The 24973-nt window shown below is 46.8% G+C and overlaps 1 protein-coding gene across 3 annotated transcripts; it reads right to left on the bottom strand.

Annotated features, from left to right (window-relative positions):
• Positions 1 to 35: 35 nt before the first annotated feature.
• On the bottom strand, positions 36 to 23952 carry AGFG2 (ArfGAP with FG repeats 2). 3 transcript variants are annotated; one of them, XM_019629932.1, is made up of 13 exons: positions 23563 to 23950; positions 15340 to 15433; positions 14424 to 14539; positions 13171 to 13324; positions 12419 to 12584; positions 11633 to 11758; positions 10946 to 10978; positions 4929 to 5049; positions 4667 to 4749; positions 4402 to 4485; positions 3349 to 3477; positions 2938 to 3023; positions 36 to 2594 (listed from the first exon to the last, which is right to left on the bottom strand). In XM_019629932.1, the coding sequence occupies exons 1-13, from the start codon at positions 23781 to 23783 to the stop codon at positions 2535 to 2537; spliced, it is 1473 nt and encodes a 490-aa protein (XP_019485477.1). In that variant the 5' UTR covers positions 23784 to 23950; the 3' UTR covers positions 36 to 2534. The 3 variants fall into 3 exon arrangements, with proteins under 3 accessions (XP_019485477.1, XP_019485478.1, XP_019485476.1); XM_019629933.1 differs by lacking the exon at positions 10946 to 10978; XM_019629931.1 differs by lacking the exon at positions 36 to 2594 and having other exon boundaries at positions 2617 to 3023; positions 23563 to 23952.
• Positions 23953 to 24973: the final 1021 nt, after the last annotated feature.

Below are 24973 nucleotides of genomic sequence, written 5' to 3'. Positions count from 1 at the left end.
CCAGGGGGTGAGGCAGGAAGAACACAGCCCAGTCATTTAGACTTTTTTTTTTATCAGGCCAGGGATTTTTCCATTCTTTGCCACTCTCCTGGAGAGATGAGGCCTGATGGAAGCTGTTCCAGGCCAAGAGAGGCAGCTGCAGTTCTAGTCCTGGCCTGTGCCTGGAGAACTCTTGATTTTTCTGTCCTGGGGTCTGAAGTTGACCCAGTATAACTTCTCTGACTGGTCATCCAGCTCTTGCCAGTGAGCTGGCTGGAGTCCACGTCGAACAGAGTGACTGGGAGGCAAGGAGGGGGCACTGCAGGGAGGTCCTGGGCTCAGGCACCAAGCAGTAAGGAGATCCCTGGGAAACAGCAGGAGTGTGACTGAAACACACAGTGAGAGGCACTGCAGCTCCTGGTCCTTTAAATCTCACTTCCAAACCTCAGTGTTTTTTGGTTCGGAAGGAGGAGTGGGGGGAGGCAGGTGGTTGGGGTGGGGGTGGGGGGAATAAGAAAAGGCACCTCCCCCTACTATACCACAACAGATATCAGCTCCACCCTACCTTCCCTGGCTCTAAGCAGACAGAAGGCCAGAGATAATCAAGGATGGCAGAGAAAAATACTGGGAGAATAGACAGAACATGATACATGGGGGAAAAAAGGATGGTGGTATACCCTGGGAGATCCCATCAAGAGATGGAGGGTACAGGCTGGGAGAATGGGAACACAGGCACAAGACAGGATGGGTAGAAAGGTGGGGGGCTCATGCCTGCCTGGGCAAATAGTAGCAGCTGGAGGTATTTCCAGAAAAATCCTAAAACAAATCAACTGATAACTCAATCCCCGCCTCTCCTTGCTTTTATGCTGTTAAAAGTCATTGGGTGGAAAGACCCAGAAAAATCCCAAGAATGAGCAGCTAAAGGGTCAGGAGTTCCTGGGCAACATGGAGAAGAGAGGAACCTCTTTTGACCCCAAGGCTGCGTCCTGGGCCTCTCCTCAGCCAGGGAAGGTGTTTAACTCAAGCCATCTGTCTTGTTGCCACACAAACAGCCCAGACACCAGGCTGTTGACACAACATCCTCAGGTGGAAACAGTGTAAGAGTGGCCTACTCTGATCAGGTATACTCCCACCTTTCAGCTGGCATCTCCTCTTTTGCCCACCCCCATTCCCAGTAGGAATCACCCCTTTACTACTGTCACCTAACTCCTGTTCCTGCCAGAAGCAGCCCCTCTCCTGCCATACTCCCCCCCCTCCCCGCACTGCCAACACGGGACTCCAGTTCAGACAGGGGCTGGCTCTGGGAGCAAGAGTCCCGTCGTTGGTCCTATCCTTGGCCAGTGACAGGCAGCATCACAGGCAACATTATCACCAACCCAGGCAGTCATGTTGACTGACACGAGACCCCTCAAGCTGGCCCAAAGCAAGACCACGAGAGCCATTTTCTTTCTTTCAAATACTTTTTCCAACATTGCCCGCAGCAGCTTTGGTGCAGAGATTTGGGGGCCAGGGAGGCACGTGGAAAAAAGGAAAAAAAAATAGCCAGTTGCACAAAGCCTTTCCCTGGAAAAGCCCAGGCTCTGGGGTGGTCAGGACATGTAGCTACCCTCCCCCACCCCGACCCCTTTGAGCTCTGGCTTTGCTGGTCGAGGCACAGATGGGGATTCATCCCATTCCCCATGTAAAAGAGCTGTCTGGGAGAGGGAGAATGGCTGTGTGTGTGTGTGTGTGTGTGTGTGTGTATCTCTGTGTGTGTGTATACATACATACATATATATAATAGGTTATATTATTATAGAAAATTCTCTCTATGTATAAATATAAAACACTGGTATCCAAACATGACACCACAGCTAACTAAAGTGCTTGATAGCAGTTGGGTGTGTCTAAGTATGTTAGGTAAAACTAGCCATCCTGAGTGCCCAGGATGAGGGAGGGAGCTGGGGAAGCAAAAACATGGAGAAAGGGTGTGCTGGCCCAAGTCAGGGCACCAAGGGCACTCTGGCCCCCCAGGGCTTTCTCAGCCTGTCTGATTACTGCCTCACATCAACACCATGCCTCATCCCCACCTTTTGCCTACTCTTCCCACTGTGCTTCTGTCCACGAGAACAGTGTTTGAAAGTTGGGCATGGGGAAGAGTTGTTCCCACAGGGGACACTGGTCAGTCTGTGCCCGCAGCTTCCTCCGCCCACAGGGCTGGGAAGGAAGGGAGCGTTGTGTATGCTGAAGGCAGGAGAGGAGGAGGGTTACTATCATCATAATTAACAACTTGAGAAATAAAACAGCATTGCTTCTCTAGGCCAGGCTCTGCCTTCTCTCCTCCTGGGTCTCCTGCCTGGGTGGGGGCTGGAAGGCAGAAGGGAGGAAGCTGCCCTTTTATCTGCAAGCCCCAAGCAAAGCATTAGCACCTCCACCATCCCCAAGACCCCTATCCTGCAAGACAAGGCCCATTCTGGTCTCAGACCCACAGAAATGCCACAGGCAAGGGGGTCACCAGAACTCCAGGGAGTAGAGGGGCCCCAGAGAGCAGGGAAGAGGCCCCCCAGGACTCAGTGCTACAAGAATGGGTTGGTGGTCGGAGGTTTGGAGGCAAATGGGCTTGATGAGGGTCCAGTCTGGAAAGAAACAACAACCACCAGAAATGGTTAGATTACGGGAGAAAAGCTGGAGGCCACAGAAGAAATGTAGTTCAGGATTCCTTTCTCCCTCAGTATTACTGTGCTGAGGGAAGTAGGAGCTAAGAGGCAAGTGGAAGGGGAGGGGGTGTGGGAGATGACAGGGCCAGAAGAACTGAGGCCCATAAACTACCCCACTCATCCCTGGCTCGGATAAGGTAGAACTTCATGAGGAAGGGGCCTGAATTCCACCCCACATCGTCCTCTTTTCCTGCAAGGGTTCTGTCTCCAAGCCCCAGAGGGGGAGACCATGCCCCACACCATGGTGCACCCGGGCACTCACCATGAAGGGGTTGGTGGAGATGCCCGCTGGCTGGCTCAGTGGCCTCTGTCCCAGCTTGGCTGATCCTAAGTCGCTGAAGGAAGAGCCTGGGAAGCAAGAGCAAACACTCAGCAGACATGAGCCCTGCCCCTCGTGCTGGTGCTGACCAGCCGTCTGCCTCCTTGCAGGGTAGGCACAGCTACATCCTAGGTGGCCAGTGGCAGGGGCCCTTCCTAAAGATGCGAATAAAGGTATGGAGCAGTCATAGGACACAGGCAGGTCTGCTGCTTCCCTGATCCCTCCCCAGTGGTCCAAAATGGAACTAGATCCCATATGTCTGCCTCTCTAATATTCTTGTAGGTACACACATACAGAGCCCCTGAGGGTGGGGAATAAGGGGTGAGGAAGGAAGGCATGGTCTGAATCCCTTACCGTTCTGCTGCTGAGTCATCGAGGTCTGTGGGGAGAACAGCGGTGGCGGGAAGGTGCTGGCAAAGGCCCCGGTGGGTGGCACTGTCTGGGGGAAGCCAGGCCCAGCACTGCTCATCCCAAAGCCGGGTCCTGTGGGGTGAGGGACAGGAGACTCAGGCGAAGTTCTGGAAGGTAGGCTGGAGAACAGTTCTGCAGAAATCCCTCCAAGATGGGGAAATGGGATTGTTTCCCTAACCAGAGGTACCCAGTGGAAATACCCTGAATGAGCCACAGAAGCCTTCAGCTACCATGCAACTCACCAAACCTACCCCTTCCTGCCTGCATGGCTCGTGGCATGGAGAGCACAGTGGTTATAGCATGGGCATGGCACAGAATTGGGGGCAGCTTTTGGCTACTTATTCAACTGCATAAACTAAAGCTAATTGTTAGCTCTTTCTGTGCCTCAGTTCTCTCATCTCTAAAATGGGACAGCCCCTATCTCCTTGGGCTGCTGTGAAAATTAAATAATGGATGTAAAGCATTCAGCAATGGGCTTGCCACATGGGTACCTCTAGCTATTCTTCTTTCTTCATGGCCTCAAGGTTTTTGAGAACAAAACGGGGGGGGGGTCATGAGTTTGAAGAGAGAAAAGCAGAGGTTGAGGAAGGGCAGGGTATACGGTCATGATTTCAGGTGGCTCACCTTGGGATACAGAAGGGAGAGGCTGGGCTCCTAGAGGGACACTGGGGGTCAGGGAAAGGAGAATCACTGCCACTATCGGTCAACACGAAAACAAGCTTCAGAACTGGCTCCCGTAAGTAGCAGTCTGTTTTTTCTAATTCTGAAATTCTGAGTCTGTAATTTGGGTGCTTTTACTTTTTGCCCACTAGGTGGCCTGGAAATTAAAATAGGTCTGACCTGGGCCAGGGAAGGGTGGCCAGGGGGACTTGTTTGGGAGGACCACAACTGCCAGCTGAGGCTGCCTGCCACTTCTCCTGACAGTGTGAGAAGAGGGGTGTAAGGAGAGAGGTGTAGGGGAATTTGCACCATGCAGAGCCAGTCTGGGAGGCTTACCTGTGGCCAAGCCATTGGGCTGGAATGGGTTGGTAGAAGGCAGCTGGGGGTGAGCAGCAGGTGTTGTGAAAGGGTTGGTGAAGGCTGCTCAGGGTGGAATGGGGTAGAGGTGAGAAAACGAGATAGTTATTTTTCTTCTTATTTGCTTAATATTGTGATAACTGAGTCTTCCTCTAAATCTTCCCTCCACTCCCCTCCCTGCCCAGAGCCTCAATTTCTTCTTGGCCTTGGATCCCTTCCCTGGGTCTCCACAGGCAAGACTCACCTCCAAAGGCAAGCCTTGTGCTGCCACCTCCACCAGCTGTGGCTGACTGCAGTGTGTGGCCCTGGCCGGTCATCCCAAAGATGCTGCAACATGGGAAGAAAGGTCGGCATGCACAGCTTCCAGGAGCAAGGGGGCAAGGGACGAGGAGATGGCAAAGCCAGGCCTGCCACACAGGAGGAGCTGGGTGGGCTGGGAAAAGCAAGGTCAGGATTTCTTGGCCAGCTCTCCTGCCCTAAGGCAAACCCCCGATATCTGGGCCTACCTGCTGGGGATAACTCCAGCTGACGCTCCAGGTCCCAGGAGGCCACTCATATCTGTGAGGCTGTTGGGCTGACTGGCAGGTGTAAGAGGAGAGGCACCAAATGGAGTCACCTGGCTGCTCCCTGGGCAGTCATAGGAAATAAAACAGGGAGTGTTGGGTTGAGACAAGATGGAAGGAGCAGAAGAGACAGAGGTGGGGGTGAAGTGGAAGAATGGAGTGATGGCAAGAGAGGCACCATCTGGGTTCTCTAAGCCAGCCCATTCTTCTCATGGATCACCCAGTTCTGGAGGGCTTGTTTCCCACCAAGAATTCCAGGCAACGTGAAATTCAGCTTTTCTCAGTCTCCCTAGTGCTCAAAGCCATCCCCACTGTGAGAAAAGTGGTTCTTCCTCATGTCAGGTCATCGTCCCTCCTGCTCTAGTCTGACTTATACTTCCCATTTTTCCCTCAAGAAATGGAAAAGTCTGTAATTTATTCAAAGCAGCATTTCCATTTACGGATAAATCACCTGAAGGGGCAGGTAGAAAGGGTAGGGGAGGAGCTGTGAAGGGCAGAAAGGTCCAAGAACACTTGGGAGACTCTCATGGAATGTGGAGATGGCACTGGAGGCGATGAGCATAAATCTCCAGCCATCAGCACTCTTTTCCCTCTCCCATCAGAACTGCCTCCTCTGGGGAGTGGGGTGGGGGGGGAGGGGCATCCCGACGCTATGAGCTTAGATCAGGGCTTGGGCACATGGCTCACTGGGCAGGGCCTTCGGCAGGGTTCTCTTGCCCTCCCTGGTCTTCATATCTCTAAAGAAAAAGCACAGAGGGCCAGCCAAGGGGTGCGCTGGCTAGGAGTTGGCTTGGGACGCCAGTGCTGAGCAGCAGGGCCCTGGTTTGGATCCCACATGAGGGCCAGTGATGCTGTGACCTCTACAGCTAAGATGGTGAACAACAGCCCGACTTGGAGCTGGGCTGCCGTGAGGCGATGACGTAGAATGCAGTGGGGCTGGCCGGCAGCGGGCATGAGCTTTCGTGAGCTGCCATGAGCCACCATGAGCAGCTGTCCAATGGCCGGCGAGCGACTGCCTCATCTGGGAAGAGTGCAATGATAATACCAACATGGGCCAGTGAAGAGACATCCTCCACAACTAGACTGAAGAACCAAAGGACAGCAACTTGTCTGCTCCCCTCCCCCAATTCTCCAATAAAATCTTTAAAAAAACATACAAACAAAAAAGAAAAAGCATAGAGAGTAAGAGGGAGTTTTACAAAAGAGCAGGAGTCCTGGAAATCCTAAGCAATCTTGTGTCACAAGAAGAGGCCTGAGGCCCTGTCATTTTATGAAAGCATCTTTATCTCTGTGTCTTCGTCTCATCTGTCAACCATTCTGGGCTGTTGTGAGGGTAAAACAAAACTACAAATAGGGAAAGGCTTTATTTTTATGAGTGCTACAAGATTCATTACTGAAGGGAAACACACTGCACAGTGTCGGTCACAGACCATGCTCAAGAATGAATGAATATTTGAATAGGTAGAGGGAGAAAAACTAGATTCTAGTTGTGGCTCTACCACTTGCTACTGCTGTAACTTTAGAAAACTATTTCTCTCCTAAGCCCAGTTTTCTCTTGCTCTCTTGTGGAGTGGCTGTAAAGACCCTCTGAGGTAAGTGTTTTGAAATCTTTAAAGCATAACACAAATGTGAAGAATTATCATAACCTATGATCTAAGAACTGATTTCCAGGGTCAGAGAAGCAAGACAAGGTCTTGAAGGAAACACGATGGCTGGCTCGGATCATGAACACAAGTGAACAAGACTCTCCCCTGGACCCTCAGCTTCGGCCTTTCCACACCCTCTGCCTTTGCCTTGAACAAGAGGCGCCAACCATGGCCTTGGCTTGCTAACTCCTACTCACCCTTCAGGCTTAACAGAACCATGTCTTCAGATGAACCTTTCCTGAGGCACTAATGTGAATTCAATCCTGGTTTTCCTCATAGCACCTTGTTCTTTTCCTTCATAGCACCTGACATATTTGTAGTGATATATTTTTATTTATTTCTGTATCAACTATGTCCCCGGGACTAGACCAATTTCACTACCAGGAACTTTCTTACAGATCTAACTTCCAAGTGCAAAACATGACATACAGAGTTATTAACTGCAGCACTGTTTAACAGCAAGATTGAATCATCCTAAATGTTCATCAACAGGAGGTCGATTAAATAAATTATGATATAAACACATGTTGGACTATTATACAGCTATAAAATATGAGGAAGCTCTTAATGTACTGATAAAAAAAATCTATCAGTGCTGTTAAATTTTTAAAAATCAAGGAGCAGGGCCGGCCGAGTGGCGCGTTGGTTAGGAGTTGGCTTGGGACACCAGCTCTGAGCAGCAGGGCCCCGGTTCGGATCCCACATGAGGGCTAGTGACGCTGCGCCCTCTACAGCTAAGATGGTGAACAACAGCTTGACCTGGAACTGAGCTACATAGGCTGCCATGGGGCTGCAGTTGGCTCCCACAAGCTACTGTGAGCAGCTGGCAGCTGGTGTGAGCTGCGAAGAGCCACCATGAGCGGCCATCCAGTGGCCAGCAACCGATCTGCCTCACCCGGGAAGAGTGCAGTGATAATACCAACATGGAGGCCAGTGGGCCGGCCGAGTGGCGCGATTGTTAAGAACTGGCTTGGGACGCCAGAGGACCCCGGTTCGGATCCCACATATGAGGGCCAGTGACACTGCCCTCTACAGCTAAGATGCTGAACAACAGCTCAACCTGGAGCTGGGCTGACGTGAGTCGCCGGCGACGGCGTAGGCTGCAGCCCCTGTGGCAGTGGGTTGCCATGGGCTACTGTATGTAGCCAGCAGCCAGCGTGAGCAGCCAGCAGCCGCAGTGAGCGGCCGTCCAGAAGCCAGCAACTGATCTGCCTCACCCAGGAAGAGCGCAATGATGGTGCCAACTTGGGCCAGTGAAGCAACGTCCTCCACAACTAGACTGAAGAACAAAACAACAGCAACTTGTCTGTTCCCCTTCCCCCAATTCCCCAGCACTGTTCCCATCCCCCCAATTCCCCAATAAAAATCTTTAAAAAACAAAACAAAAAAAAACAAAACATGGAGGCCAGTGAAGCAACATCCTCCACAACTAGACTGAAGAACAAAAAGGACAGCAACTTGTCTGTTCCCCTCCCCCAACTCCCCCGTGCGCCCCCCCCACCCCCCAAAAAAACCAAGGAGAACAGTATTTATATTATGGCATAAAATGAGTAAAAATGATGAAAAAACAAAAAATGAGTAAGTGAAGGCCATTGACTCCTCTTCCCAGAGGTATGGCTGTGGAGAGGAGTTGAGACAAGAGACTAGCATGAGTAAGGCGTGGAAACATTTTATAGGATGGGCAACTTTAAGCGTATTTGTGAAAAAAAAGGGAATGTGCCAGCAGAGGTGAAATTCAGATAAGAAAGCTGATGGGACAAAACCCTGCAGAAAGTGGGGAAAGGTGAGGGCGTGTTCTTCACAATGGAAGATACTTTTCTTCTCAGAGACAAGAGGAAGAAGGGAAAGGAAAAGATAAAGACAGGAAACAAGGAAGGAAATGGCAAAGCTGGGTTGGTTCTCAAACCCACGTTGCTCCCTGGCCCTTCAAACCTCAGCCCGGTTTCTTGTCTGTGAAGTTTTGTGCTTTTTTCTGAATGCCCAGATCTGTAATTTGAATCTCCATGCTTTCTTTTCTAAAGGCTTAGGCTGTATTTCTCCAAAACTCCCTTTAAAGGGTATCTGCCCTGTGCTAGGCACTGAGCGTAACTGACTGTGACCAGGCTCTAACCTGGAGGAGCTGAGATGCCAGCAGGGAGTGCCTTCCTGCTGCAAGCTTCCAAAGACGGGCTGCTTCTGCCATGTCAGCACTTAAAGCACAGTGCTCTCCTTGGCCACTCTCCCTCCCCAACCTGGGCTTCCCAGAGGAGCAAGGCTATAAAGCTACTGTGCATACTTGGCCCTCAATCCTCTCCACTCCACTGTCTGTGAGGAAGGCTGGGAAGTCAGCAGGATGGTGTTGAATCTTCTGATTCTCCAGCCCTAGACCGCTCCCTTGCCTGACTTACTCGGGGTACACAGTGCACTGTTCTCACTTAGGTCAGACTCTCAGGCCTGCTCAGGGCCTTTATGTCAGAGAGCTCCCCTCAGTGAGGACCAGGTCCTCTGCCCTCCCAAGCTGGGAGAAGGTCTGTCCTCCCACCTGTAGGCAGTGCTGTGTATCTCCTTGTGGACACCAGAGGGCAGAGCCAGCCCGCCCTCACTCCCTCAGGCGGGGTGGGCGCCCTGCACAGCCAGCGTGTTCTCAGAAAGGAGGCAGCTGCAGGAATACCTGTGCTTGAGTTTTCTTCCTATACACGTCCAGAGCTTTATTCCAGGAAGCTGTATTTGTACACATTCCTTATAAGAATTTCAGAGGGAAAACTGCAGTTTTAGAAACCTCCCCTTTCCATACTCCCACTCAGAAATATAAAAATACAACCAGGCTTGTCAGAAGAGACGTCCACCTCTCACCAAAATCTCCCTACTTCTTACCCAGTTCTTTATGTCACACTCACAAACAACCTCATGAGCATAGTGTGGGGCAAAGTGAATGCACTCTGCCACTTAGCAGCCACTCAGTTTGGGCCAGGCCACTGATCAAGTGGAGCCAGTTTCCTCAACTGCAAAATGGGGAATCTTTCTTTCCTCCTGGAGATAATCTGTGGATGCTCCTAGCAATGGCAAGAGCCTCATAAATGCTGGCTGGCTCTGAATATGGCTGCAGACTCTGCTTTCTGAGATGGTCAGACACTAAAAAAGGTTCACCCCAGGTTCAGCCAGGGATGGCTCTAGGGCCAATGCCTTCTTTCTCTTCTTTGAAGTCTTTAAACCAATCAGTTTTGCTAGGACCCTATTTCTGAACAGACCAATTTATAACAACCTTGTACAGGATGTTTCCTTTTGAGCTCCCATTCACAGGAACAATTCCCTCTTGCTAAATTGAATATCCTTATACCAATTTATATTCTTACCAACAGTACACAAAAGGGCCCATTCCCCCACACAATATTAGCCATTATCAATCTTTAAATTTTTTGCGAATATAATGTGCAAAATTATTCTTATCCTAATTTGTATTTTCCCTGATTAGTCAGGCTGAAGGCATTTTCATATATATTTTTTTCTGGGTATTATCTGCTTGTATCCTTTGTCCATTCTTATTTATAGGCATTTTAAAAAAACACATTATAGCTATTAGCTTTTTGTCTGTTTTCTGTGTTGAAAGTATCTTCTCCCTATTTGTTTCATGCCTTTAAATTTTGTTTAGGACATCTTTTGTCATATAGAATGTGACCAGTGCAATTTCTATTTGTTAGAATTTATGTAGATTTTGTTTCCCACTATATGGTCAAATTATAAAAATGGTTATATGTTTGAACATACATACTATACATTCTGTGTTTTGGTTACAAAGTTCTACTTATATTTATTAGCTCAAACTTGAATTGTTACTCAAATGATTGATGAATTTCCTTCCTTATGTGTCTATCTACTTTATTAATCTTATGAGAGAGTTTACTCTAGTCTCCCTCTCTGTTGATTTATTAGGTCGTCACTGTGTCTAACAGTTTTTGCTTTATGAATTTCAAGGCTACTCTTGAAATTACTTAACTTCAGTAACTTTAAGTCCATAATGTGAGAACTTCTTTTGTTAATTTTTACTGTCATAAAATGTCCAATCAAAACAATTAAAATAAAATAAAAACAAAAGCAAGTAGCCAGTTCATGGTGGCACAGTGGGAAGGTTGTGGGCAGGGTGACAGTCAAAAAGCCTGGGCCCGGGGTTGAGCTCTGCTGCTCTGTGGGTTGCACGTCTAGGAAAACTGCTGAACTGCCTTATCTGTAGAATGGCTAAATTTGAAATGTTTCTTCGGAACCTCCAAACTCTAGGACCGGAAGACCTGAGGTATGCTCCTGCCTGGGGTAGGCTGTGGGGTGGGCAGAATAACTTACCAAAGCTGTAACTTCCAGTTAGCATCCGACTGGCTGGCAGTGAGGGTGGAGAAGGGAAATGGTGGGTAGATGGGTGAAGAGAGAAAGAGAGAGCGTAAGTCACTGGCTTTCCTCAGACATCTGTCTTTACAACCTCCTGCATCCAAGCATGTCCAAAGGAAGAGGGGCAGTCCAAAGGCTCTGAAGACTCAATGCCTGGGTGCTTCGAGAGGGGCTGAATGCTTTAAGGTGGACTTTAGACTCTCTTTCAATCGTATACCATAAGCGTAAACTGCACAACAGTTTACAGGCCTCTGCTCGAAGGATGGGTGAGGACTTCCGGAGACCGCCTCGGACTTTGACCCAGCTCTTGCCCTTTGATTATTCACTCTAGAGAAAAAGTCATGTCCTTTCTCAATTTTTCTAGGACTCAGGTCTCCCATACTTCCCAGTCAGAAATCTCCCAGTACACAACCTCCACAGCTCCTACGGTAATTTTAGCCATTTTCCTTCCATGAAAAAATAGAACAGTAGAACCCCCTCTTCCTTACAAGAATCTCATCAGACTCCTGTCATCCTTTCCTGGAGCTTCTTCTGCTTTATATAGTTCATTAAGTTGGTGCAGATGTGGATGAAGGGTGATGAATGGATGTGGACAACTGGATGCACTAGGAAGCGAGAAAGGAAACTGGTGGGGGCAGAGTTTACCTGTGGGTGTTGGCTGGGCCTGGAATGGGGCTTGGCCAGTAAGAGGAATGCTTCCAAATGCAGAAGAGCTGGGGCTATTGCCAAAGGCATCGAAGTTGGCAAAGCCCCCGTGGGAAGGTGTTTGGCCTATAGGTGAAGGGAATATAAAGGTTATATATATAAAATGTATATTAATCTATACAATACACACTAATTCTAAAAGCCAAGGCCACTTGATGGGACATCTGCCTTTTCACAGGGTCCTCTTCAGAGGGAGATGGCAGGGGCCTGGAGCAGAGACCCAGACACATATGGGGGAAAGGGGATCTCAGAGGCCTCCAGGTTCACTCCCCACCACCTTTGATCCTTACTTCATGAGGCACTAATATTTTTGTCAGGGCCTAGTTTGGGAAGAATCACGTGAAAAATTGTTTTTTGGGTGGGGGTGGAAAAGAGCTTGAAAGGAAAAAAGGGAAACTAGATACCACTTTATTCAACACTCTATTATTGGCTAATGCTGATCTTTAGGAAGAGGGCAGGGGAAATGGAACACATGGTAATCCCCCTGCCCCCATTTTAATAGAGAAAGTAATAAAAAGGTTATTTCCAGTGTTCTAAACAAATGTGCTAGGAGCCCCCAACTCCCGAATGTAATCCCTGCCATACCCATTTGACCCCAACCCTCCCATCACCTCGTTCATGTGAAGAGAGCTAGGGCCAAGTAAAACTTGGCCACCCCAAGGGAGTGAATTCCGTGTGTTATGGAACATACGTTGTAGGAGGGTTCTCATTCCAAGTCCCACTTACCCCCAAAGGCTGGGAATGCAGCAAATGCTGGTACCGCCTGGGGAGCAGCAAAGGGGTCTCCGCCAATGTCAGCCAGCAGGTCAGTACTGGCTTTCTTGACTGAAGAGTGGGGAGGTGGCTGAGCACTCCGGGGCTGGGATGTCCGAGCCTGAGACTGACTGACAGACTTGGAGGAGAAGGCATTACATATAGCACTTGGAATCCCAGACACGACCCAGCCCCTGCCAGGCTCCCCAGGCTGCCCCCAGAGAGGCAAGTGGAGAGAGAAGAGAGTGAGAAGTTGCCCTCGGCTGAGAGGATTCCTGGGCAGGGGTTGCCTTAGCCTCTCTCATACCTAGTTCTTCTGTCTTCTCAGTACACCAGCTCCCAGACCACACATTTTGGAGCACATTAGTCAACGTAACCCTGACATATACAGGGATGTTTCCCAACAGTCCCCCTGAAGCTGTTACCTCCTCATCTTTCCCAGGTACTTGAAGCAGAGTCCCGGCCCCTTCTGTGTTTCCTTGGAGGAATGATCAGGTTTGGAGTTCATACTCTGACTTCCCTAAATACCACTTCCTGTTGGGTTCTTTCTTCCAAAAGATACGAGTCCAAGGTGATAGATGCAAGACATAGGTAACAGCAGGGCTGAGAACCAACTTATAGCTCCTGAACTGTTGTCTGCTAAGTCCAGGAGATTTGATTTAGAAAACTGACACTCCTGTCTCCCAAACCCCAAAATAACCTTGAAGGGCAGATATGAGAGTTACCTGGCTAGAGGTGGAGGCAGCAGCTGAGAGAGATGGCACAGGATCCCCCAGAAGTGTCCGCAGGGGTTTCCCTTCTGGGATGGAGCCCTGAATAGGGGTCGAGGCACTGCCCTTGGTATAAGCGGGCCCCTTAACTTGGTCAGGGGGGACATACCTGCAAGAAAGAATAATTAGGCTGAAAAGAAAGGGGTAAAACCTTGGACCATGCTCAGCTTAGGTGCCTGGGAAAACACAGGTTACAGCAGTCAAAATCCTTTTTCATTTTTCCCTACTAATTCTCCTTTTTGAACTGAAGGGAATTTAGCAATGCAACAAATTTCTGCCTATCTTGAGCTTCCCCTTTACTGTCAGATGCTCCTTTTTTTTTTTTCTGCAGGAATGTTTAGTTTGCTCTGGCTTGTGCCTATTATTCCCTCCTCTTTCTGACACCATCTGGGTTTTAAGCAATAACACCTGCAATAATGCTGACAGATGATCCTGTTTCCCAACTTCATATTCAAGGTCCCCCCTTTTATTTCCTGGGCGTTTCTTCAGATTCCTCCTTCTCAGTCCCATAGAAAAAGTTCCTGCCACCTCACCTTCTAAGTTCTCATAACTCTTCTGCCAGCTCCTGCTATTTCTGATAAAGCCCCTCCCACTATAGTGTATGTGGTCTCTATTCTGGAAGAATCTTCTGGACATCCCCAGGAGGGACTCCAAAATGCTGCTTGATTCACATCAATCTCCTTGCTCTCTGCATTCTCTTCTCCACCCTATAGTTACCCCTCAACATGCACATACCCCAGAAATCAAACAATAAGAAGTGACACCTGGGGAGAGAAAAGGCAAGAGAGAACAGAGATGCTGTTTTCCTGAAAAGGAAAACATATAAATCATGAATGAAATGATGGGCTAAAAGCATAAAGCTATATAGGACATATGTTTCCAGCCACCTCTCTCCATATATGACATTGGCTATAAAAACTAACCCACACCCCAACAAGGCCTAGTTCCCCCCTCCAATCAGTCTACTGTCTCCCCAAAAGAGGGGACATTAAATCTGCAAGGTTAGTGACCGAGAACAAGTTGTCCTTTCATCTAGTTTTATGATTTTGAAGTCAGAATTTAACTAGCTCTAACTGCATCTGAGTAGAACAAACTCAACCCAAGTCTAGCTTTTGAGAGAAGCCCCAATTCAACTCTGGAAACTGGACTGTCAGATGAAATATGTCGTGGACACATGTCTCCATAGCAATCTCCTTCTTTTTCCTTACCATCTCTTCTTCTCATATTTTTCCTGGAGAAACTCCTTCACCTTCTGAGGATCCCTGGAGTCTGGTATTAAAGATGTCCGAGCATCAAAAAGACCCAGCCAAATCTTCCTGCAAACCTAATGGAATGGAATTAGGTGACAGAGGACTTGGGGTAGAAAGATGAATGGGAATGATACCACATCCAATTTATTCATCAATAAATATTTATCGATCATGGACACAGTGTGAAGATCTGGGTATACCTACAAAACAGACACGATCCCTGTCCTCACAGAGTTATCATCTAATGGGGAGGTCACGCTTTAGATCAATAAAAATAAATTTATAATTACACATTGTGACACATCTTAGAAAACAGAGGGCCGCAAGAATTACGGGGAACTAAATTTGGATGGAGGTGGGGTCAGGGACAATTTTCAGAGCTGTGGCTTCCAGTAAGAATACCCTCTAAGTCAGTCAATCGCCCGTAAGCTAGGAGTACTGCTAACACCAAGAATGGTATCTTCCCGCCAGCAGATTTGGCTGAGGAAGGGGTTTAACTCACTGTCAAGTAAATGACATGGACTTAAACCTGGGTTTCCAAGGCTCAAGTCAGCTCCTGGGCTCAGAGGGGCCAGCCTGATCAACTCTAAATCCTCATCAAGGTAGAACTCTACCCATTTTCCCCTCGAATACCCAGGGGCAGCCCCCTGCAGAGATTTTGCCCCTTTCCCTGATTCCTCCAACAAAAGGCCCAGACAAACCACAATTTGTATAACTAAGATTCTGTAAATATACAAATATACATAAGATGTTTTACATACAAAAACAGAGAAATTTGACCAGAAAAGAAAACTGCAGGGTTTTAATTTTGAGGCAAAGTTCCCCAGCAGATAAGGCAACTACAGCCTGTAACAGTCCATCAGTGGTAGCTCACCTCGTTTCCACGGGATTGCAGGAACAGTACTTCAGACTCAGTGAAAGTTGTCATGGAGATGGACTTGACTCTATGAGGGGGATTCAGGCCTCTCCTGTGGGAGAGAAATAGAAAGAGGAGTATAATGCAGTTAGCACTGCAGGCCTGTTTATGCAAGGAGGAGAAGGGAGAAAGGATATGACAGCACATAAATTAAGCTCAGGTAGAACTCCCTAATTCAAGGAAAGAAGGGAAGCAAAATGTTTTGGAGGCTTCCAATAAGAGACAAGGGCAACAGTACAGGAATATATTGTGATTCCAGTCATTCTGGAGAGGAAGGTGGAGACTGCCCACCCAGAAACCTCCTCTACCTTAGCTCAGACCCCAACAGTTCAGTGTTCAGCCTCCAGGCTGAGGGGGTGCTTCTGAGAACTCGGATGTGCAATGACTTACCATTTCCTGTTTTATCGCTGTTTTAGATCTGCAGCACATCCTCAAGGTCCCACAGCCCGCCCATGAGACACAAATCCCTCAAGAATGAGGGAAGGCAAAAATGAAGGCCCATGACTATTCTTGATAATACTAAAAAAGATAAGATTTGGAGACAAAAAGCAAGGTCCCTCCTCTTGTCTACACAGAAGGTTGGCATGGTGGTAGGGACGGAAGAGATCTCTGGAAAAGAAATATTCTGCACTTTCTCATTTCTAGATCTTTCAGTGAAGCAGGAGGAAGTCAGGTTCAACAGTGAGATATGAGATTGGAATGAGTCAGGAACATACATCCTGTAGCAATGCTTTTGTACTAGCTCTGTCTGTTCTGTTAACTCCCTGGGAGTCCAGTTCTGCCCACAGAAGCCCTGTGGAGATTACAGCAGAGAAGAAGGCTTTCTTGCTACCCTCCTCAACTGCCCTCCAGAATGTTCTAACAGGGGAAACTTGGGGTTAAGCCAGGCAGGGTTTCGATAGATCCCCCTTTCCTTATACCTTAAGTTTGACTCTGGACTAGACCTCTTGCCCTCATCATATTAAAACAAAACTAGCTGAACCAAAACAAATAAACTAGACCCTGGGATCAGGGGGTAAAAGACCACAGGCACATGCAGGAAAGATGGTCTCAACTGATGAGGCCTCTTCAGACCTTTACTCTCCTGGAAAAAAATGAGTGAATCAAGATGTGAAAATAAAAGTACTATAACTCTAGAAGAGGTTCCTGGTTGATGCCCTCAGGAAAGCAAAAGGAGAAGGAAGAGATAACAAAATTCACAAAATGGAAATACCAAGAAAAACGTGGGGAAAACACATATTCACACTTACAGGTGTACACACAGAATAAAAGTGCCCCTGCCAAGTCTGGAAGAACGGCAGTTTCAGGTTATTGTAAGTGAAGGCGGCAGGGAGGGGGGACAGGTGACACAGTACAGAGTGAACAGTAAAGGGCACGTGCCCTTTTGGATGATTAATTACTGATTACGGATTCTAACAAAGGACAGGACACTGAGGACATTTTCAGCAATTCTGTTGCTAGACTTTTAAGAAAAGGGTCTCAAAACACCCCTTTAAAAAACAAGCAATATCAAAGAGGACCGATGCCCCTAGGAAAGATAAGAGCAGGGAAAACCAAAAGCGAGGCTTTGTTACTACATGTCGAATAGTAGCTCTTAAACTTGATCTGGAGGCTCTGCTGATCACATTTCAGAGACATTCCAGTTTTCGTTCCTAAAGCCTCTTTTACTAATGGCTTGGTTTTGTTTTGTTTTTAAGTCCAGACAGCCTGCTTCTATACTCCTTCCCTTCCCCTTTCTTACCTTAACCAGACCCTTCCCCCTCAGAATGCCAGATCTTTCTGAGGTCTAGCCAGAGCAGACCTCTTTGACCCTATGACCTAGTCCTCGTCACCTCTTAATAACAAATATTTACTTTGACAAAACACAAGGTATTGTGGTAGGCACTTTGGGGGATACAAAAATTATAGGATCCAGTCCTTGATCACAGGATGCTGGCATATAAGAAGGACCCAGGGAGCCTGGACAAGGGTACTTCTCAATGCAGTAGGGTGCTATTTAGGTACACAGGCCAATCAGGGAGAATGTGGCACCAGGATGCAGCAGTGGGGGAAGAGAAATGGTCATGGGAAAAGTAAAAATGCATCATGTTTACACTAGAAAAACAGACTCTAAGCCTATCACAAAAAGGTCATTGACATTTCCGGAAAGGACAACCAGGAACTGTTAACAAAGTATAAACAGGGAGGTGTGCTTCCTTATAGGGGGAGGGGAGGGACTTAACCCACACATCAATCTAGAGGGGATATTTAGAACAGAACTTCCTACGGCTGAGGTTGAACTGAAGGGTTTTTTTGGGGGGGAGGGAGAGGGACAGAGAGACAGGATGAAGGGGAGGTGGAGAAAATAAGTGATTTAGGTGCTTTGGGCCAAATGAATCTGATGGAACAGGATATCTCCATAGCACAGTACAAAAAGCATTGCTTTGACCTTGATGTGTATAGACTGGGTTATGTACTATAACCAGAGCCAGTTTGGGGGAAGAGAAAATTCTCTACAAGGCAACACAACACTGTACAGCTCAGGAAGAGAACCTAGTTACATGGCTTATGAATCAGAGAATTTGTTTCTGAATCAGAGAGGCCACTGCTGGCTGAGAAAAGCAGTTTAGAAACAAGAGCCCCTCCCCTCCAGTAGATGACATCAAGTGGTCTAGGAGTGTTGCTTTTTGTTTTGTACATACCATTGTCATACAATGGGCCAGATGTGAGTCACTAGCCTGAAATCAAACAGACCCAATTCTCCAACTTGTACCTAGTCTCCCCAAATTAACTCTCAGGTTCTCCCCAAAAGAAGTGAGAGCTAGAAGGAGGTACTGCCCCTCAGTCAGCACAGCAAATCCATTCTGTTATTTCTGAACAGGAGGTGCTGAGGAAATACAGAGATAAATTTATTTGCCCAGAATAATACAAGTTTTTCCAAATGAAAGCAAGTACATTAGTAGGATACAAGCCTTCAGCCCAATCATGATGTCTTTTTCCATTTCAGTTTCTTTTTCACCGAAATGCACCTAAATGACATTTGAAGTACTCTGAATCACTCTTTGAAGTACTCTGAATTACTTGGCAACTAACTTGCAGAGATCCTAAAGTCTGCCCAATTCTTTCTTAGCTTTTCTCTCCCCTCCCTCTATTAAGCACCCTACTATTTCTACAAATACCATGCCTGTTGTTTCTCTGTGGTCATCACCCTCAGAGTGGCCCACATTTTGTTTCTATCTTGCTTCATAAAAGCTTCAAACCTGCTCAGCTGCTCAGATAAGAAGGTTCTGCCAGGTCAACAATGGAAAAAAACAGTTCCACCCAGCCACCCGAGTTCTTTCATTTGTGCCAAATCTTAACTTGGGAATTCCTTACCTCTGAATATTTGTGTTCAAATTCATACAACCCAGACTGTGTTTCTTTGCTCCTGGGATTCCACTCCTTTGCCTCTGAGCAGGGTTTAGTTAACCAGTTCAGTTCTTATCTTGAACTCACAACATCACCAAGAAGAGTCCCTATTAGAGACTCTCAACAGTTCCTAATAGGAAGGTTCGCCTATTACCCTGCTCCAGGGTTAATTTCACTAATTTTTAGGAACCGTCTTCCTAATCTGAATTCCCTGCTTCAACCCATTTCCTGTTGTTGTTCCTCAGGGACAATGATAAACAGCTGTCCTCTATGTAAAATCATGATATTACCAGCTGCCCTCCTCTTCAGGCTCAAGGTCAATCCTTTAACATTTTTTTCCCTTTCTTTTCATCCCTTTGGTAATTTATTATTTTCTTAGGGGCTTTTCACACTGTCTAATGCCCCCCACCTGCCACCCCATGATAAAGTGCTTAAGTCTGGAATTTATATGAGACTCTGTCCACCTCTGCCCAGCAGAGGTGAATACCAAAGGTGAGGTGGGAGGGGATAGAGGGATGGGACTAAAATAAGGGCAAGGTACATGTCTATCTCTCCAACCCAGACAGATGGAAAAGTACTGAATTATTGAATAACATACTACACCTTTCCCTCCATGGAGATAAAAGTGCTTCAATAAGGAGCCACTACTAGCAGGCCAGACAGGGAAATTAAGGGACAAAGACGGTAGGAACTTGTCACAAATAAAGAGCTGTCTGTAAAGCACATCTCTTGACACTCAGCTAAAAGCTCTGTCCTCCCTAATCCTGACTTAATCCCATCACCAGTAAAACTGTGCAGAAGTAGAAGAGACAAGTATCCACTACTGAGACCTGAAGGAAGATAGATTAAAGGATGGATCCAAACAGCCAGGTTGGGGAAGCATAGCACATGCTTTCTGAAAAAACTTGGTGTCAAAGGTAATGCCCATCCCTGATGTCAATGAGATCTCAGGCCTCAGCATCTGTTTTCTTTCTAAAGAAAAGCGGTTTATTCATGAGGCATGCAAGCAAACAGAGCAAGAAAGAATATTTAAGGCACTGCTTTGGAAATAAATCCTTTTTAGCAGTAATTTTTACCCCAACCTAGCTTCAAATGGCAGATTCATCCTCTAGTAGAAGAGTTAGAAATATAACTAACCAAACACGCACATGTATATATTGGGTAAATTAAAAGGTTCCATATCCAGGTTAAGGAAATTAGGTATTGGAAGAAAACCAAATGAATAAGAACTGGGTCAAATTTGGGACCTACAATTGTGGCAGTATGTACATAAATTTAGAAACAGCAGAAACTAAGCCTCTTTCTCAATCCTTCACACCAACGCTGTGGGTTTTTGCTACAGCTGAGAAGTCTTTCTTATTAAAAAAGAAAGATCGAGAATGAGCTCACATATGCAGAAGTGAAGGCATAGTCATACCCACCCACCAATATTAAAATCTGAATTTTTCTTCAGATCTTGGGAAATTCAACTTTGGCTGGAACAGTCAACTTTGCTCTACATCAGCCAATCTGGCCAGCTGGGAACTCTGGTAATTATCATCATTGCCTCCAGAATACTTCATCCCCCTAAGAAACAGTCATATTTGTAACACTCTCAACAGAAAACTGGATTTCAAAATACAAAACCAATCCTGCTGTTTCCTTTCTCTGGCTGTGGTGCTGTGCTAACTTTGGTACTTCAATTCCTGCCCACCCCCTCCCCCCATCTCCTCTTCATTTTAACAAAGAATATTTCTTCTCTTTTCATCATCATAGCTCAATGAGTTCCTACCACTCTCTAGCCCATGCTGAGCTTTATTTTACTTCATTGCATTTATCACTACCTGCAAATATATATATTTAATGATAGAGTCCATGGCCTCCACTAGGATGTAAGCTACATGAAGATGGGTACTTTGTCAGTTTTGTTCACTACCATATCGCCAGTGCCTAAAACAGTATCTGGGGCTTGACAGACACTCAATAAATATTTGTTGACTGACTTAATGTGTGTGAAGGCTGTTGGCCTACTACAATTTTCACTTCCCAGTACCACAAAATCCTAATCTATGGGCAATCAACCATGTGGATTTAAGATGTTAACTGCTGTAATGTGTCACTGTGGAGCCATGCCTCTCCATCGCCTGCTGGACTGTGTGTGCTCCCTCACTCTGCAGCCGGCAATAAACATGCCCCATGCCCACACATTCTGCCTAAGGCCCACCTGCCAACTCCAAGCCCATCCCACCATACATCAAAGGACAAAGGTAATACTTCGTTAAGACCCCTTTTAAAAGCTTTATGTGCCTTGCTCTAGTCTGTGCTAATTAGAACTCCAATTAACAAATGAGAAGTACCACCAGACCCCAGAATCAGGGAAACTACAGCTTTCTTGTAGAGTTTCTTCTGATATTTCTCTCTTTATAATCTCAACATGCCTTCAGTTCAGCTTCATTTATTGGCCCAGCCTCTTCTTGATCCTTTATTCTACTCTCACTTCCTGTTAACAAAGGGTTGGCCTAGCTTCTCATTTCCCAACCACCAAAATGTGTTCTCTACAGTCTACCACCTCGAGAACCACTCTGAGTGATTCTCCTAATGCTTTACCAAAATACTAAGCAAAACTGTCCTTTTTTAGAAACTTTTGAAACTAAAAAAAAAAGGGGCTGGTAGATTCCTACCACTTGTTCCCACTGGAGCTTAATAAGAAGCTAAGCCCCTAGTTTGAGGTACATACACCCGAGACAGAGCCAGGCCTCTTGGGGTATTTCTCTGTTAAATTAATCCTTAGGCCATAGTCACCTCCACCCAGTGTAGCTCCAGATCACAGGTGTTTGACTTCTCATTAATGGGATCAACAACAATGACCACAGGGAAAAGTGGTCAAGTTCTGCAAATTGTGCACTGATATTTAAGGAGTTAACTATCCCAACAAAAGAAACCAGGTTTTTAATGTGTCCCAGATCTCTTGGCCCTCCTGTCCTGACTGAAAGATATTCATTATAGAAGGGAAATGTTATCAATGGGATACTTTAAACCAAGATCTATAAAATAATGAAAATGATGTCAGCACTTTCAATTTATTCAGCATTTTATCTTTCATTCCATCACAGCTAACCATGGGAATGAATTAACACTGTTTCTTAACATTTTCTTCCTAGGACCTAGACTCTGATATAACAACTTAACTCCCTGCTTCCCTTTACTTTTCTCCAGACTCTACAATCAGATTTCCCTTTTCCTAACAAGATTTTCAGGAATCTGCTTTCTCATTCCACTTTGTGCTATTCATATTCCTGAACTTTGCTGCTTCTCTTCTCAGAGTACTTATCCCAGTCTCAAGTCTATCCTTTTGCTTCATTTGAGTCTCTATCTCAACTTCTGACAGACACATTCCTGTTTGGGTTCTTTCTAAATTATTGTCCCAAGGGCCACAGTGGTTTTTACTTAGGCCAAAGTCAAGTCCCTTCTACAGCACATGAGTGAAGTTGATCAGAACATAGAAGTTTGGCAAAGTAGGTAAAAACTGAATAGAAAAAATAATCCTAAACTGTATCTTAGAAGACTTGGATCCTCATTTCTGGTCTGTCATGATCATAACTAATATCAAACAACAAATGCTGAAAACAGCAAGCTCCATATGGCATTAGATAAGTGACTGAACCTCTCTTTGCTTCTGTTCTCCCATCTGTCAAGCAAGAACAATACTGTTCCCTCCTTGGCTCCTAAAGGTGTAAAAAGAAACAAGGAAAGTGCTCCTTGTTAAAAACAAAGCCGACAACCAACCAAACAAGCCAATGTATTAAAATAATACTAAAAAACAGTAAAAATAAACCCCTTGATAAACATAAAAAAAAATAGAGCTACAGGCTTGGTATCAAATGTTAATCATGCATCTAACCAAATAATTCCCTAAAGGGAAAAAGAAATTTACTATATAACCAGAAATCTGGGCTAGAATGTGGTTCTAAATTAGCTCAGGCATGACCAAATACAGTGCAAGTGCCAAGTGAAGCGTATCAGATTATACAACCCCCAATCTAGAAAGAGTTGCCAGATGCTACTACTAGGATCAAGCCATGGCAACAAGGAGCTTAAAGATGTAAATTTTTACACTTAAGGATGGCTCATCCAGATCCCCAAACCTTTGGAAAAGTTAAGCTCTCTAACAAGGCAACCCATCAGCTCTCATCGCTTAGATTCGTAAGATATCTACTTCTGGGTAGCATTTCAAAACCCTGCCAAGATTAGGATCTGCATCTGAACACTGGAACATGGCTCCTGACCTGCCACTATCTCTGTGCTGTCAACCTGGGTTAGTTTACCTATTTTAACTTGGCTTCTCCATCTCACACTCCAGGATGGGCACAAGCAGGAAGGAAGGTACTCACTCCTTCATCTTGAGCCCAGTCTGCCCTACCTCTTTCCTTTTTGCCCTCCATCTACATTAAGTTCCCTTTCAAGGTGTTATGTCATTCTCTGGCCTTTTAAATCTCTAATCCCCTCCCCTCAGTTCCCTTCCATTTTCCCCACTTTCGGTTCTCCTCGCCTCCCTTAGGGTGTTTCTCCATTCCCCTCCGGTGTCCTTCCTTCCTATGAAACGCGACTCCAATCATGCGTCTTGACTCTCTCGCCCCTTTTCCTTCACCACGACACCTCTGCATTACACAACCCTCTCACCACCCTTGGCGTGTCCCTCCAGGCCTTCCCGCGTCCCCTACCTCGGCTCTGTCCCTACGCCCCTTATCCCTGCTGTCCCCTACGCCGACTCTCCGCCACACCTTCCCAGTCCTCCCTCCGCGCCGGTCCACTCACAGGAGGCCGGAGCAGGTGGTGCAGACGAAGCTGCCCACGGTGATATCCACGTAGGTGACCCCGCGTTGGGCGCACTCGAAGCAGTGGCGATTCCCGGCCTGGCTGCAGCCGCCCAGCTCCCGCACCCGGCGACACCACACCTCCGAGGCCGCCTCCGCCTCCGCCTTTCCCCCGCCAACCCCGCCACCTGGCCCTGGGCCCTTTTTCGCCGCCATCACCATGGCTGCCCCACTCTCTCTGACCCGCCTCCCCGCAAGTCAGCAATTGCCCCTTAAGTCACTGTCCACTCTCCGCCTCCTCAGTCGCCTCCGCACGCCCGGTTCCCCTGACAGAAGCTAGGGAGCCCGCAGCGTCCGCTCGAGACTCCTCAACCCCCAAGCCTCACCTATCCTGCTCAGTGATTGGCTAGTCTCCTCACTCTGATTGGCTCGACATTGGACAGCCTCAAGTTGCGGAGCTGCCAATGCCACGCCTCATTGCCTTCAGACCTCAGGCCTCTCCCATTGGCCCGCAGAGAACTGGCTGCAAGAACTGTGCGTGCCCTCTCCTTGTCCCCGCCCCCTCTCGCCACCGCCTTCACGGCGGCCCGCCTTCCAGATTCGATTGGTGAATTCTCGGAATGTAGGCTCCGACGCTAACTCTGATTGGCTGTCGAGGCTGCAAAGTTAGTGCGCAAGAAAGAGTAGGTGTCCCACGTGTGCGTAGCTCTGGTTCTTCCGTCTGATGATGTTTATTCCCGCTAAATTTCAAAGGCCTTATCTCAGCTAGACTGCAGAGGGGCAAGCAAAGAAGAGAGGTGGCCATATGAGGGATTAAGGAGAAGAGAAAAAAGAAGGAACTCTTAGAGGAAGGGAGGAAGAAGAAGAGGGAGTGCTTTACAAATGCTATTTTACTTACTCTTACCCTATGCCATAGGAAATCGCACTTTACAGAGAGTCTTAATGTTATACAATTTGTGGTAGGTCACACAACTGGTATGTGGCCCAGCCAGGATTCTAATCTGGGTTGTCTGACTTTAGAGCTGCTTTTAATCACCACACTATCCATGGAATAGTATTTGACCATTCATTTGACAAACACGGAATGTCTACTAGGTTTCAGGCTCTGTTCTAGACAATCAAGCAAAACTCCCATCTTCATGATTCTTACATTCTAGCAAGGGGAGGCTGACAATAAACAAGTTTTAAAAATCATCAGGTAGTGATAAGTTCTATGCAGATAATTAAAATAAGGTATTGTAAAAGAGAGTGACTTGTTGGGTATTTTAGACTGTTCAGAGGAACAATGTCTAAAGCAGTGATATTTAAATTGAGACCTGAATAATGAAAAGGAGTCAGCCATGAGGAGATCTGAGGAGAAGCAAGCCAGGAAGAGGTAAAAGCAGGTGCAAAAGCTCTAAAGCATGAAGAGG

The sequence above is a fragment of the Hipposideros armiger genome, unplaced genomic scaffold (genome assembly GCF_001890085.2).
Source record: "Hipposideros armiger isolate ML-2016 unplaced genomic scaffold, ASM189008v1 scaffold_875, whole genome shotgun sequence".
Taxonomy (NCBI): Eukaryota; Metazoa; Chordata; class Mammalia; order Chiroptera; family Hipposideridae; genus Hipposideros; species Hipposideros armiger.
The sequence above is the reverse complement of the archived record's forward strand: the minus strand, read 5'-3'. Positions and strand labels throughout refer to the sequence as shown.

Bases quoted from the DNA above. Each gene is read 5' to 3' on its own strand.
- AGFG2 (XM_019629931.1), bottom strand. From the start codon at position 23,783: ATGGTGATGGCGGCGAAAAAGGGCCCAGGGCCAGGTGGCGGGGTTGGC. The intron at 4,750-4,928 runs GTAGGCCCAGAT...CCCATGTTGCAG, and splicing joins GCTGGAGTTATCCCCAGCAG to CATCTTTGGGATGACCGGCC. The intron at 3,478-4,401 runs GTAAGCCTCCCA...CTCACCCCACAG, and splicing joins GCCCAATGGCTTGGCCACAG to GACCCGGCTTTGGGATGAGC.